Raw genomic sequence first — 13,990 nt, 5'->3', positions numbered from 1 at the left:
AAAGAAATTTTTGGTCATCCTTAYGGCAGAGGCTGTTGCAATGTAGTTAGAGCTAAAGGATCAAATACAAAATGGGAATATCTTTGGAGAAAAAATCTTCAATAGATTCAGTTATTTCCATCAGCTCATAAAYAAACCACAGTAGTAAACAAGTGAATAAGCCCATCATACCAAAATATCAGTAGTTTTTCTATTCTTTGAAATCTTGAAGTTTTTATCCTGGATTATTCTCAAAGAACAACACTGCCATTTCGGAAGCATTGAAACTTCTCTGGATTTTATCGTTCATCGAATTTCTTACTTCAAGAAGGTAGAAGTTAGCACAAATCCATTAAAACTGTCATGTAGCAAGGTAACCAAGGCTTCMTGATTCCCATTGAATACACTTTTTTTCTAAAACCCTTTATGTTACAAAAAAACACCCAAAACCCAATACTAGAAAGATGGCATTCACAGTGCCATTAAGAGCAGGTAAATACAGCTGCATGACAATCAATGTGTTGGAGGATGATGTGAAAATTAATATTGTACATAGAGAAATTAACAATATGAGTATATTTGCTATAGTGAACAACAAGTGTGTATACTTGCTTCTTGCAACACAAATTGCTTCTTCAAACTCAGCAACACTTCAGCTTCCCAAATACCATTCATGGGATGTAAAAAAAGTACATTTTACATGGGATGTAAAAAAAAAAAGTACATCTGCATTACAGATATACAYTGAAAAAGTACCTTACAAGACCTAAAACTAAACAAACAAAAAGCCAGCATCTGGTAAAACATGAGGAGTTCAGAGACCTGAAAATACCTGACMCTGAATCCTTAGTTTTCAGACTGGRTAATTTCAGTATAATCTATGATCTCTTCTTTACTTAATTTGTATTGTACTGAAGGGCAAGATACACCATAAAACATATATGTCCTGTGTCCAAATTACGTTATAAGGGGAAGAAAAATCACGCATATTACGGAATACAAACTGACACAGCAACTCCTGTTGATATAAGGTTGTGTAATTCAATTGTGAAAGAGGGAAGGAAGCACTAATTTATATTATGTTGCATGCATGAAGTATTTTGCATGCCATTATTCTGCAAGATGGTCTGTACAGCCCTGTGACCCTTACCAGGCTCTAACTGTAACACATCAGGGAGCCAAGGACAGTATCTTTTCAGTACCATTGTAATGCTCTATGARACACAAAAAAAGTGTCACAGGAAATAGACATCACTATTTTACTGGGGAAAAAAGACTCTTGACAATTTTAGTTGCAATGACAATCAAAGCTTTATATTTTCCATAATGCTAATTTATTTTACTTCTATTTCTATTGCTATGAAGTTTTGAAGTGTGTAATTAAAAAATGCTTTATTTTTAAAGAGAGCATATTACAAAATCCATACACATAACAGTCATATTTGGGATTTTAAAATAATTTAATAGATGTTYATATGTTTTTGAGGAAAATCACAGGAAAAAACCCCAAAAATTATTAACCATTTTATTTGACACTAACTTGTTTTCTAATTAAACTACAACTACCTCCACATAAAAAGATAATTCAGAGTAAGGTAACTTGGTAAATCTTCACCTATGTTCCTCATAAACTGTTCATGTGAAAATAAAATACACCACGGAAACATTTGTCCAAACGGAAGCACTGACATTGATACAATTTAATTACATTCATGCATGAAGGCTGAAAAACTTTAGCCCACTTTTCTTTAAGATATGTTGGTACTTAACAATTTTTTGAAGGGTTCACCAAGTTAAGAAACCTTAGARTACTAACCCAGATCTCTGAATTATATATTCTTTTTTCCTGACACTTATTCTAATATCCAACTGTTTACATCTGAAACAGAAATCAGAAATCAGCAATATGTTAACTTTTTCTTAAGCTCATGCCTCCTTGCACCAGTGTAGGTATTTGTATCGTGAAAAGATTGACACAAATTACATCAGAATTACATTGGGTAAACCATACAGCACACAATTAAAAAATGACGGCTGAGTTGCAGGAAGATCTGAGGAAGTGTCGACAGTCTCTTCTTCTATTTTGTCTCCAGAACAACTCTGAGAGTCTGTTTCCACTATTAAAATACATAAAAAAMCATTGTTATTTCTGACTATGACTGAATATAAGAATGTTACGCCATAATTTAACACATCTTCTCTTTGACTAATACTTGTGGTTCTTTTATATTCTTTAAAAAATGTTAAAAACTGACACTATATTGAAGAAGCATTTTCTGAAAAAAAACCTCAGAAAACTACGTAGTATTACTGAYCTGAATTCTTTCTCTCTTCACTTCTATGACAGTTACTATTAAAATTTATTTTATTAAACCTTACTTTAAAAGGTAACTCCTGTACACTGAAAAACAGCAGCTCAATTTCAGACAGTATATGTTAGAAGTTGTTTTACTCAAAAATTCTTCCCCGCTCTCCAACAAGATGCCAGATATTCTTTATATCTAGTATGCCCTTTGCAATGCAGACCGTCTAAAACTGCTGCAGATCCTACTGATCTTTTTGCATCTATAATCCCATTCCATTTATATTGTCTGTATTGTGCTCCTGATGTACCTGTTCAGTAACTCTGCTCTATTTGTTCAGTGGAAAACAAATTTTAGCTTTTGGTCAGTTATGTCAAAGTCTCCCCCAAAATTTTATTTATGTAAAACATAGCTACTCCAATTACAATCTTGGATCAGTGSTCTTCCGACTCTCACTTCTTTTTAGAAGTTTCAGAGAAAATTGTAATAKCTCATCTGAAAGGTTTCACTTGTACCTGTGAACTACCACACRATGTACCTATCTAAAGGTTCGTTCTAGTCAACATTTACAGCCAGTCTTTCATACTAAGCTTCTTAATTCTTACTTTTAATGGAATCCCTTTTCTTGTGACTTCTACTCTTTTGAAGAATATGGACTGTCTGCCCAGCTGTTTTACCAAAGCTCAGCAAATCTGGAAAGAAATGTTAGTTTCTGTGAGTTTTTTAATGAAAGTTTTGAAAAACAAGAAAATATCAACCATACAGCCTGGTGCTTTCACATTTAACACTTAATGAAAAATGATAGCTCTAGAGAATTCATTAATGATTTGAGCAGATGTGAGTTAACTCCAGGGGTTTTYCCATAGTTCTGTAACTGCAGACAGCCATGCCCCAGGGTACTGCAGCTCACCATATCAATCCTAGTCCTACTACATGACCAGAAACAAACACCCCACTGAAACTTTTTTAAATAGGTTACTTTTATGTTTGGAAGATCAACCTGTCAACAACACGGTTGCTCCTGCATGCAGTTCACCTCCTATGGAAACTCCAGGCAAAATTTGGTAAGGAGCAAAGAAAGAAGAGACAGGAGACAGGTAGATGCACACACTCCATGAGTGCACACATACAAATGTCTGAAGCAATATAGGCACAAACTAAGACAAATGCAAATAGAAATACAAATGCAAATASAAATACCAATACAAATACAAATGCAAATACCAATACAAACACTTACTCTCAAACAAGATCTCCAGCCTTTCTGCATTCTCTTGCAGAGTCGTGTACCACTGGGTGGCTATTACAGAACCAACACCTGTAAGACTTAGAAGCATTGCTGTCTCTGTTGGTCTCTCTAGAGCAACACATAGACAACTAAAGAAGATCAAAATTATGAGATCAATAAAAGAAAAATGTACATAATAGATAAAAAATAAAACCTAATATACAATGGTTTTTAATAGAAGGAGAAAGAATGCCAGACTGCATTTCCTTGTATGCTGAGCATAAAGTGTTTTCTCACATTCATRCAGCACTTGGAATTTAATACAACGAAGTCAGGTAACTTTCTCTCTACATTCTTTCATGATGCAATTTTACCATGGGGATTACACTCTGTTGTATTACTGTAGTTCTGGACATCTCAGGAAATGAGAAAGGACAAGTACTACTCTAACTTCTACAAAACACCACAGAATATCTTTCATAAGACAGTCAAAATATTGGGAATYACATGAAAAGACATGTTCAGACATAAAATACTGCAGGAATGGAGACCTTGTTCTTTGTCCTAAGTATGGTGTTGATTTGGAAGCTTAAAAGCAAATCACTTGCAACATGGGATTTGAGTTTTTACTCCTGAATATTTCATTAAGTACCACTGGTGTTATTGTTTTACTGATAAAAGAGGACTGATGCTCTAAGGTTGAAACTGCAGTAAATAGAAGGTTGAATTTTGGTTTTATTTGGATCTCCTTTTCATAGTAACTATCAAAAGACGATAATTAAAGTTTTCTGTAATCTTTTGGAGAGATGCTGTCTGCTTGTCTATGGAGTTTATGTGACTCATTTTTAAACACATATTATTCTAAAATTTCAGCAAGCTTTTGGACTTATGTAAGTCTTATTAATGAATTCACCAGACTATTAAACTAAGACTCCAAAAGTTATGAGTGAGAAACTAACTTGTGTTTTGGTTTAGTTTAGGAAATAGCTGTTTTGGAGATGTCAAAAGGGATATTAAGAAATATCAGAAGATTTATCCTATTTACTATTCTACTTGCAGAAGTAAATGAGAATATTCATAACTCAAAATTTTAACTTTGCTTTGAAATAATCTGCCTTATTGTGGACTTTACTGAAATTACCTTTACCTTTTGTGGATATCAGAGTTTTTAATTCTTTGGTAACTTTGCAGTGATCGTACAAGATCCAGAAGAATCACCAAAYGGCATTCTGGAAAACAATATAGCAATGGTATTCACACTAATAATGCAGGCAYATTAATTAAAATAAATCAGGCCTTTTGTAAGTTAATTGCTTTCTTGAACCCAGTCTAAACGACTAGTAYAAAATTTACACATTTTRGCCACAATTGTCAAGCATCATGTAAATGTGCAGTAATAAAGTCATCCTAGCATTACTTCATGTGATTTTGCTACRTTTCCATAATGTTTTGGGKWTTTTTTCCACATGCCACATTAGCTGGTCATGAAGCCCACATACAATCTTATTACAGCCAATAACCTATATGATCCAATTCTGTAGTTATGAACTCTTGGGAGAGTTTACATATGCAGGTATGGAAACTTTTCTACTACTGCTTCTCTCCACAACTCACATMCAAGTTACATCTCTGATATGCCTTATCTTCCTTAAAGGTCTCCAGTGAAATAACTCAGAATACTGTCAGAATTAAAAGGTTTTGCCTAYTGTTTGGTTTGCTGCAGCTTAAATCAGTTACTTGTTCTCCTAACACCAGCAGATGAGAAGTAAATTATTTTTCTGCCTAAAAAATCTTAAAACTTTAATCATATCTTCCCTYAATGTGTAAATATTTCCTCCAAAGGTATGTTTTAAATGCATATRGACATATCGATGCACATATATATCTATTAATAAAACCAAGCACACAAGCTGTCGTACAGCCTTCTGACCACTCCTAATGTTCTCCAGCAATAAATTACTGAATGTAGTCAATATTCTTCCCCAGCTGAGACCTTTGCAATACTACATAGAGTAGGAAATTATTTCATATAGCTTGCACATGACACTCCTGTATGGTTACCCCTATATAAACTTTGGKTTTTTTTAACACTAGCAAGAATACGTTGCTTAGTTTGCAATCCATCTCTTGATTCTGCTCTGTAACTCTGCCCCTTAAGCAGTCATACCTTAACTTATTAATTATTAACTGATTATTTTCCCGTAAGTACAATATCTCCCTCTAGCTTTTCCCAAACTACACCCTGCATAAAGCAAGGTTAATTTGTAYCATGATCTTGCATTTCAGGATTTGCTAAATGGCTGCATTCACTTTGTCAGCCTGGTCTCATTGTCAGATTTAGCAATGATATATTTTATTTCATCATGTAAATGACCAAACTCAATATTTAATAATATTTAGTCTAGGTTAGAATGTTCAGAAATCTTAGACAGAATTAATCCTGGTAGGACAAAGGGCAAGGTTTAACAACTTTCCAAAAGTTGCCAGACCTGCAAATATCTGGTCTATGGATCTCTGAAACATGTTCTTCAGGTATGACCATGTATATAGAAGACATGTTCTCTTCTTATTTCCTGTAATATTTACATATAGATGTTTCAATCACTTTTAAAATCAAAGCTTCATGAAGAAAGTTCCTATTGCTCTACTGGCTTCACAATCTGAGATGTACTCTCCTTCTCACTTTCACAGGTCAACACAATATAGCTACGCTGACAAATTCAGCACCACTCAGTCCAGCTTCTTCCAGATGTGCAAGGAAAATAGGAAGAGAAAGGAATATTCTGAACCAAAAAAAMCAGTCTTGAATCTAAGCCTTCTGCTACAACAGAAAGACTAATTAGTTGTGAAGAAAGAGAGAAAAAATACCTTCTCAGAGTCTACAAATGCTCTATAATATCAGAGTAATCCTTCAGCATTAAGCCAGCCTTGATGGACAATTCTTGGTTTGCCTCAGCAGAGACTTAAGAATTTTGGAGAAACGCACTGCAGAGGTTGTTCTTACCAATAAAATATCTTGCAATAAAATACTAAATTCCAAAGGAAAKGAGATGGTTTACTGAGGAAACTCTTAGTAAAACCTTAGTAAACCCTTTTGAAACCTAAGAAATTCCAACAAATGGAAGCGAAGAAGGATTAAGCTTATTTGTGAGGATTAACAAGAACATTATGCAACAGAATAATGAAACCTGCATATTACAAAGTTTTTCTGACTAAGAACCCCAGATCTAGAACAAGCCCTTAATTGCCAACATCAATTGGCAATTAATTATCAATACTGTGATAATGATACAGTAGGACACATCTAGGAATAAAAGGTGGTATAATCAAAAATATTTCTCAATTTGCTTATCTTACTTGGGATGTTCATAGCAACCAACCAATTAAGCAATACATGAGACATGAATCTCTCCATCCCATAGAACAGAAACGCACTACAATTTGTCAGGAGCCGCTCCCATTCRGCTTGGCTGAAAGGAAGGAAGAAAAAAAAGAGGCATGTTACTATTTTACAAGAACATTTTTTCAGAAATTATCTATAGCAAACACTTCAGTGTTATTTACTCCAGAAAGAATTATAAGAAAGTCAACATGCAAAGCAAGGAGACAAAGAAGATGGCAGAATTCTGTGAGAAGTGTAACTCATATGGACTATTAATACTAKACTCCTGTATTAAAATATTTACTGAGTAACATCTCATAGTGAGCAAGAGGCTTAGAATATTTTTAGGTAAATACCAGCCTCTCCATCAAAAAAGTAAAATTTAAAAAAAAATTCATTGCTTTATGTATTCGTTAAAATGCAGTCTTTGTCTAACATTCAAAGAGAATATTCATGTATACACCCACCATATGTGACATAAGCAATTAGTTTTTGAAAAGACATGTGGATAATCCGCCCAGCTGGCAGGAAAAACTGCAATTTGGTCATAACAATCTTTGCAATTGCTATGAAAAAATACTAGAGTACCTACTCAGGAGTATTAGGTAAGTAGAGAAGATTCCTAAGGACTGATTGTAAACTAGCAGCTAGGAAGGAAGGCCCAGTGATGGCCATGTTGACTCATAGGATRGTCACTGCTTCCCTTCTTGAGATCCCTTTCAGTCCTCTATGGCTGTGATGCTAAAACTAAAGTATTTCTATAATGAACAAAGGGTGTTTATGAGTAGACTCCATAAAATGCTATTAGTTTCATGATCAATATATGAAATTGGAAGCTGTGTGATAAACCTTCACTACTCTGCTTCAGAAATCTACGCTCCCATTTGCAGTTGACTGAAGGTACATGGAGGTGCTACAGTTTTAACACTTGGATTTAAAAACATTTATGAGAAAATCCAGAAATTACACTTATGCTCACTTATGTGTATTCATCGAAGACTGCAGCAGAAGACTTTCTATCAAAATGAGATTATTTACATATACAGCAACTCATACAAAACCACCCTGGCTAAGTCACTTTGGGGCACTCTGTTTCAGATCCCTAAAACACTCGATCTACAAACCAATAATGGTTTGCTATATATGCTATATATGTTTATCAGCTCAGCAAAATGCGACTCTATTKCATAACCAAGATCTCTGAAAATATGCACAATTTTAAACAAGAAACATGGATAAAACAAGAAAGYGGAGAATATTACACACCTTGGAACACACATATTGCCAATGACACCTTCCCCCTGCAGTGTGAATAGGTCATGGTATTTTTCTAGTATTTCCTTTATTTTTTGGGAAGGACTTGAAGCTTCTGTAACAACAGAATTTCATCATTATGAATGTAACGTGCTACAAACTACACTGGGTAATCTCAAAATCAATAATTTTTAAATGACACTATCATATTTAGGGTGGTTTAGGTTATCACAGGATTTCATATTTTGTGAAATCTAGGTCTGGCTTTTAAAATGAATGCAATTGTGACCTTTTCAGAGCAAAACTGGGATTCCCATTTGAAAGGCATCTTTTATAATGAAAAAGGATTATTTGGTAGACAGGTTAAAGACTTTAAAAGTATGAAGAAAAAATTTTAGATACCCTGAAAAAAAGGTAAGGAATTGAAAACCAGTACTGCTGATACAGTTCTGTTCCAGAGGCTTAGAGAAGACATAAGTAGGTGGATAAACTGCATTTCCAGAGTCCTGATTTCAGARAACAAGACTCCAAACCCACCTCTGCTCTCCAAGGACATTGCATGTTTAATGGTACATTATTTTCTCCTTTTGACTACATTTTCATACTGGTATAAATTAAAAGATACACTCTAGAGCCAGATCCTGAGAACATGAAGTGTTTTACACTGATTTGCTGTGGAGAACTGTAAACACATGGAGACATACTCTGCTACACCAGGTTGTTCTGTAGCTTCTTTTGCATTGTGTTTAGACTTAACAATTATTTCAACACCTGAAGGGAGCCAACAAGACTGATGGACAGAGACAATTTACAAGAGCACACAGCGACAGGACAGGGGCAAATGGCTTCTTCACATGGAAACACAGCTGGTTTAGGTCAGCTAAAATATCAGATATCAGAAAGATATTCTTCCCTCGAAGGGTGATGAGCCCCTGGCACAGGGTGCCCAGAGAAGCTGTGGCTGCCCTTGGATCCCTGGAAATGTCCAAGGCCAGGCTGGATGAGCTTGGAGCAACCCCTGGTCCATTTTTAAGTGTCCCAGCTTGTGGCAGGGGGTGGAATGAGATGAGCTTATACATCACTTCAACCCAAACCAGTCTGCCATTCTGTGATTTCACTAAAACCTCCATCAACTCTTACACTGTTTCRCCAATGCACCATTTACAGGTGATAAGCTGTGCTGTTCTGATGAAAATACATACCATTTTTCCCCCAACATCTTGATGTTGTGACTTCATTTTTTGCTACAAAAAATTTAAATTCTAGGGGTAGATTTAATAATATTTTATTTACAATCTCTATTACCTGCTTCTCGTCCTTCATTATAGGGGTCCACAATATCTGATAAACAGTTAATTACAAACAGTGCTATCTAAACAACAAAAGAAGGAAATTTAGCCGAAACACTTAGCTAATAAGTTGTGAAAGGATACATTTAAAATTACGTGTATCAACAGACAAGCAACCTGGATCACGGATAACGGATGCCTACAATTAAAAAGAATACATATCCACTTACATGTTAAAGTTTCAGTCCAATACTAACAGTATCACATTCTTTGTGTCAGCTAACACAAACACATGTCACACAATTAACTACTGAATGTGGGTTTAACAGCATCATGATATTCAATTTTCAATGGAAATTAATACATTATTCTGCATTATCTACATGAATATACATATATACACACATACGTGCACATATATAGATACAGATGTAAATGGATACAGATAAAGATTTATAAAAATATATGTATGCACTATATAAAAACTAATATATTATTGCAGAAAGTATTTTCATTAACTTTAAGTAGCTCCCTTGGTGGATTATTAAATATGTCCCATTTACAAAGTGTTTTTCAAAGAAAAACTCCTTGCAAAATCAACAGGAAGCAAGATTCTTATGGACTAATGTGACATTTATTCCACTTCCGAATTCTAGTACACATAATGAGCTTCTATGCAACCCACTTTAACCGTTCTCTATGCAAGTTCTCTCGTTATTTACAAAAAAGGCGGAAAATTCACCATTCGGACATTCCTTTTCTGATGAGATTTTGGTTTTGTTTCTTTAGATATTTCAACATTTGTTTTAAGTTCAGTTTCTGCAAAAATGAAAAGAAAAAAAATTTTAGTATATAGGCAGTTTCAGCAAATAAATGTCCTTGAAGGACTCTATATATTTAGTATGATGCAGCAGCAGCAGCAGCAGCAGCAGTAGTAGTAAGAACAACAGCAACAACAGACTGAAGTAGAAAAATAAAAATTCATTTCAAAACACAGCAAAGTAAGCACATTCCCCTAATCTTCTTGCCTGAAAATAAAGGCTTTAAAGAGGAAAACAAGGAGGATCCCTTACACATGAAAACGCTTTATTAGACTACCAATTTTGGACAGAGTTGAACAGTGATCATCAAAGTCCTTTCTAAGTCATATACCATATCTATTAATTGTTGATGCTAATGGAATCGCTGAAGTTTCAGTGGGACACAGAGAGATCTAAAGGAAAAAGGAAGTTTCACATTTGAATTGGAWTTTTTATTTCTTTAAGGGAATTTTTCTAAGCACAGAAAGCTGTCTTATGTTTCTCACTGTCTATGTGACTGTCACCAGAGTACATGTCTCAGGCAGTTATCACTGAGTGCCCCGAGGCTTCGTGGAAGCTTGAGACACACATTAACACCACATTGCTTATGTTCCCTTATTCAGGGGGCACTGTCATAATTGAAAGAACAGAGACTATGTTTCATAGTTTTCAACTCTTCCTCTCATTTATCCACTTCTAAAATTATGCAACCATAAGAAGTTCCACTCTGAGAAAGGGAAAAACAGAAATAGAAAAAACCCTACATGTTCTAGAAGTTGTATTTCTCAAAGACCTGTAAGAGTATGTTAACCGAAACCTCAGATTACATACAACTCCTTCCCTTTAGAAACAAGGGGTGAAATGGAAAACAGAGAAGAGGTTATGAGAACAGGTTATACTGGAGGCTAAGTATTACTAAATATTACAGATATGGACACAATACAAGAACCTGTCTGGAACATCATACTTACATGGTACAGAGTGAAATTTTCTGCACTTGGTCTATTTTTTTTTTTATGTTGGACCAACTAGTTTTAGTAATTTCATGTGGTTTTCTCTATGAGAAAAATGCAGCTTCMAATTTTTAACTTTATTAATAGAAGTTATCTTCATACAAAAATTGCCTAGTGCCTGCATTTATTAGTCACTTCTAGATCTAAGAAATGAGTTTTAAGATGCCATAAGGACAAATTTACCAACTGTCCAACTATGTTACTTAACCTCATTTGGCTGAAGAGTTTACGTAAGGTATAACAGAAGTGTTAAAATCTTACTTCCTTTTTTCACTGCAGCTGAAAATAGTTTCAAAGTTTAAACAACATGCTTGTAATTTTAATTCCACTGTTGTATATAATTCTTCAATGTGTGGAGTTTGTTTTAAATTAGGTAGCACTGCACCTATAATCGGCCTGTACATTACTGAAATAAGTCTACTGCACTGTTTACTTCACCTAAAAGACTAGAAAGCTATTCCACGTGGCTATCTTCCAGCAAAATATACATCACCATTCATATTTAAATTTTTAAGTATCTCATCATGCTAAAGGAAAGAATGTTTATCTAATAGTACCTGACTCAGTCCAATGTAGTCGATTGTAGAGAATCTGTAGAGAAAAATCTCTGGAAACAGAACTTATTCCTTCCTCTTGAAATATACTCAGAGCTTCCAAAGGCAATTCCATAAACAATGTATCCCCTAGTAACACCACAGACAACCCTAAATCCAYAGGTGTATCTAAAGAATCATGAGAGAACATGATGGAGATTTAGTTCTCAGTTTGTATAAAAATAATTGAAGTTAGATGTAAAAACCTAAGTTTACTCTATTGTATGACACATGAACTTCAGTGTACTGTGAATTAAGCGCATTAAGCAAAAACATTTCTTTTGATACCACTACTCTTAAGATGTTCTCAAGTTTCTATGCCCTTGTTAGCACCAATTCTTCAGAGGGAAAAATATCCCTGTTTTAATAACCAACCATCTCAGGTCCGAGTCCAGGTGTATGCAGTAGATTCAGGAAACGTTTGGAAATGTAAAATTGCCAGAGCAGTGACTGGCCAAACAGCATAGCATTGTAAAGGAAATCTTATCCAATACTGTGCTGTTCTGTAGAAAATTTTTGATTCTGTCATTTTGGAAAAAAGTAGTAAATATTATCATCGCACAGCTCTGTTCTACAGAGAAAAAGCAAACGCATGGAAACCAATTCTTCCAGTTTTTTCAGAACGACTCTTGAGATGTGTTTAGGGACATATTATAGTATTAGGTTTGCATTCAACCTAACAACCTGTGAGAGTCCATAAAGTTAAAAACAAAACRAAACAAAAACAAAAACAAAAACAAACGACAAAACAAAGAGATCTACAGGCTTAAGAATGTTCTTTATTCTAGCTTTTCTCCTGAAAAACCAGTTTGTGATAAAGCCATTTCATTTAGTTGTCTACAGACTGTATGGTTCAGAAGACCCTAAATAAATGCAGAAGCATAGCTCCATCCAGCATCTAAATTTATCTTTGAAAGTATACAGAAATATTTGACTTGATATAGAAAATAAAACAGACAAAAACAAAAATTATCCTCTCTCTGTTTTAAATAAAATTAAAATTAAAATTAAAATTAAAAATTACTGGATTTTGGTATCTGTCAATAAAGATACACACACACACAGACACATTATACTCAAGAAAGCACATACCCTGCCTTACAGATTGTTTGGTGTCCTTATCTTTCACTTTCCTTTTTCCCATTTCAGCTGTTGAAACCGATACGCACCGGGATTCTCTGGCAAGAGGAATTTCAGTGAAAATATTACCAGCACTAATACTTGTGTAGSTAAAAGTTTTCACAGGAAACACAAAGACAAAACTGCTTAAATTTCACTGACACTTTCCACCAAGGACATGCTCCCTTTGGAGATCCTGTCCTTTGGAAATCCCATCTTTAAACAGTTTAATTATCATACTGCATCTTGAGTTTCATCTTAAGAATAACTTAAGCTGGAGAACAGTGCTTGTCAGAAATGGCCATTAGCCTATGATACCACTCAGTCTCTCASTCGGACATACCCTGAACACACTCTCTTTCAAGATGTAAAACATTCATTCAACAGCCCATCCTTGCTAAAACCATTCCTTTATTTGAGGGACTTGAGTCACAGTTCTGTTTTTACAAATGATAATCAAAGTCAACATATCTTACGTGAGAGCAGGAAAATCAAAGTGTGACAGTGATGGTTTCAGATAGTCTTCCATAATTTGTATTATTTCAGAGAAATCTGATGTCAAATCAAGCTCACTATCATCTGTTTTCTCTGTTGGAGTCTATCACACATAGAAACAGAAATTAGAATACTTTCACTCTCCATCCTTGTTAAATACCGTTACATGTATATATTTTATATTACATTAAATCAGAGACTAAATAAAATAATGTGAAAGATTATAAAATGGAAAATATAAATGTAAGAAGTCAGTTTCAAAACTACTTTATTTCAAAATTTCAKACCAGCATTTTGAAAAACATTCTAACACAAGAATCAGTAGAAGGTGTCAACACTTATTATTTAAATAATTAATATACTTCAGCAATTTCATGGGGAACGACAGAAAAGAACAGCAGAAAGAAATTATAATGYGTTCCTCCAAATGATGAGAAGAAATTGTGTAAGGACAACTTTGAGAAGTGAACGGAAACTGCATGATAAACATAGAAGAAGCAAATAAAAGTATATGCAGAGATCATCAATTTAGCAA

General features: G+C 34.4%; 1 protein-coding gene across 1 annotated transcript in view; it reads right to left on the bottom strand.

Moving 5' to 3' along the window:
* Positions 1 to 230: 230 nt before the first annotated feature.
* CFAP46 (cilia and flagella associated protein 46) overlaps positions 231 to 13,990 on the bottom strand; it is a 67,200-nt gene continuing 53,440 nt past the window's right edge. The window contains exons 48-59 of the mRNA XM_057384104.1: positions 13,437 to 13,558; positions 12,934 to 13,019; positions 11,806 to 11,970; positions 10,178 to 10,254; positions 9,580 to 9,634; positions 9,452 to 9,487; positions 8,159 to 8,261; positions 6,868 to 6,980; positions 4,658 to 4,739; positions 3,523 to 3,659; positions 2,888 to 2,974; positions 231 to 2,096 (exon numbers count right to left, since the gene is read on the bottom strand). Coding sequence (XP_057240087.1) covers positions 1,960 to 2,096; positions 2,888 to 2,974; positions 3,523 to 3,659; positions 4,658 to 4,739; positions 6,868 to 6,980; positions 8,159 to 8,261; positions 9,452 to 9,487; positions 9,580 to 9,634; positions 10,178 to 10,254; positions 11,806 to 11,970; positions 12,934 to 13,019; positions 13,437 to 13,558 — 1,200 coding nt within the window. The 3' untranslated portion in view covers positions 231 to 1,959. The remainder of the gene's footprint in view (positions 2,097 to 2,887; positions 2,975 to 3,522; positions 3,660 to 4,657; positions 4,740 to 6,867; positions 6,981 to 8,158; positions 8,262 to 9,451; positions 9,488 to 9,579; positions 9,635 to 10,177; positions 10,255 to 11,805; positions 11,971 to 12,933; positions 13,020 to 13,436; positions 13,559 to 13,990) is intronic.

The sequence above is a fragment of the Malurus melanocephalus genome, unplaced genomic scaffold (genome assembly GCF_030028575.1).
Source record: "Malurus melanocephalus ecotype Western Australia unplaced genomic scaffold, MMel_1.1 scaffold_686, whole genome shotgun sequence".
Classification (NCBI taxonomy): Eukaryota; Metazoa; Chordata; class Aves; order Passeriformes; family Maluridae; genus Malurus; species Malurus melanocephalus.
The sequence above is the reverse complement of the archived record's forward strand: the minus strand, read 5'-3'. Positions and strand labels throughout refer to the sequence as shown.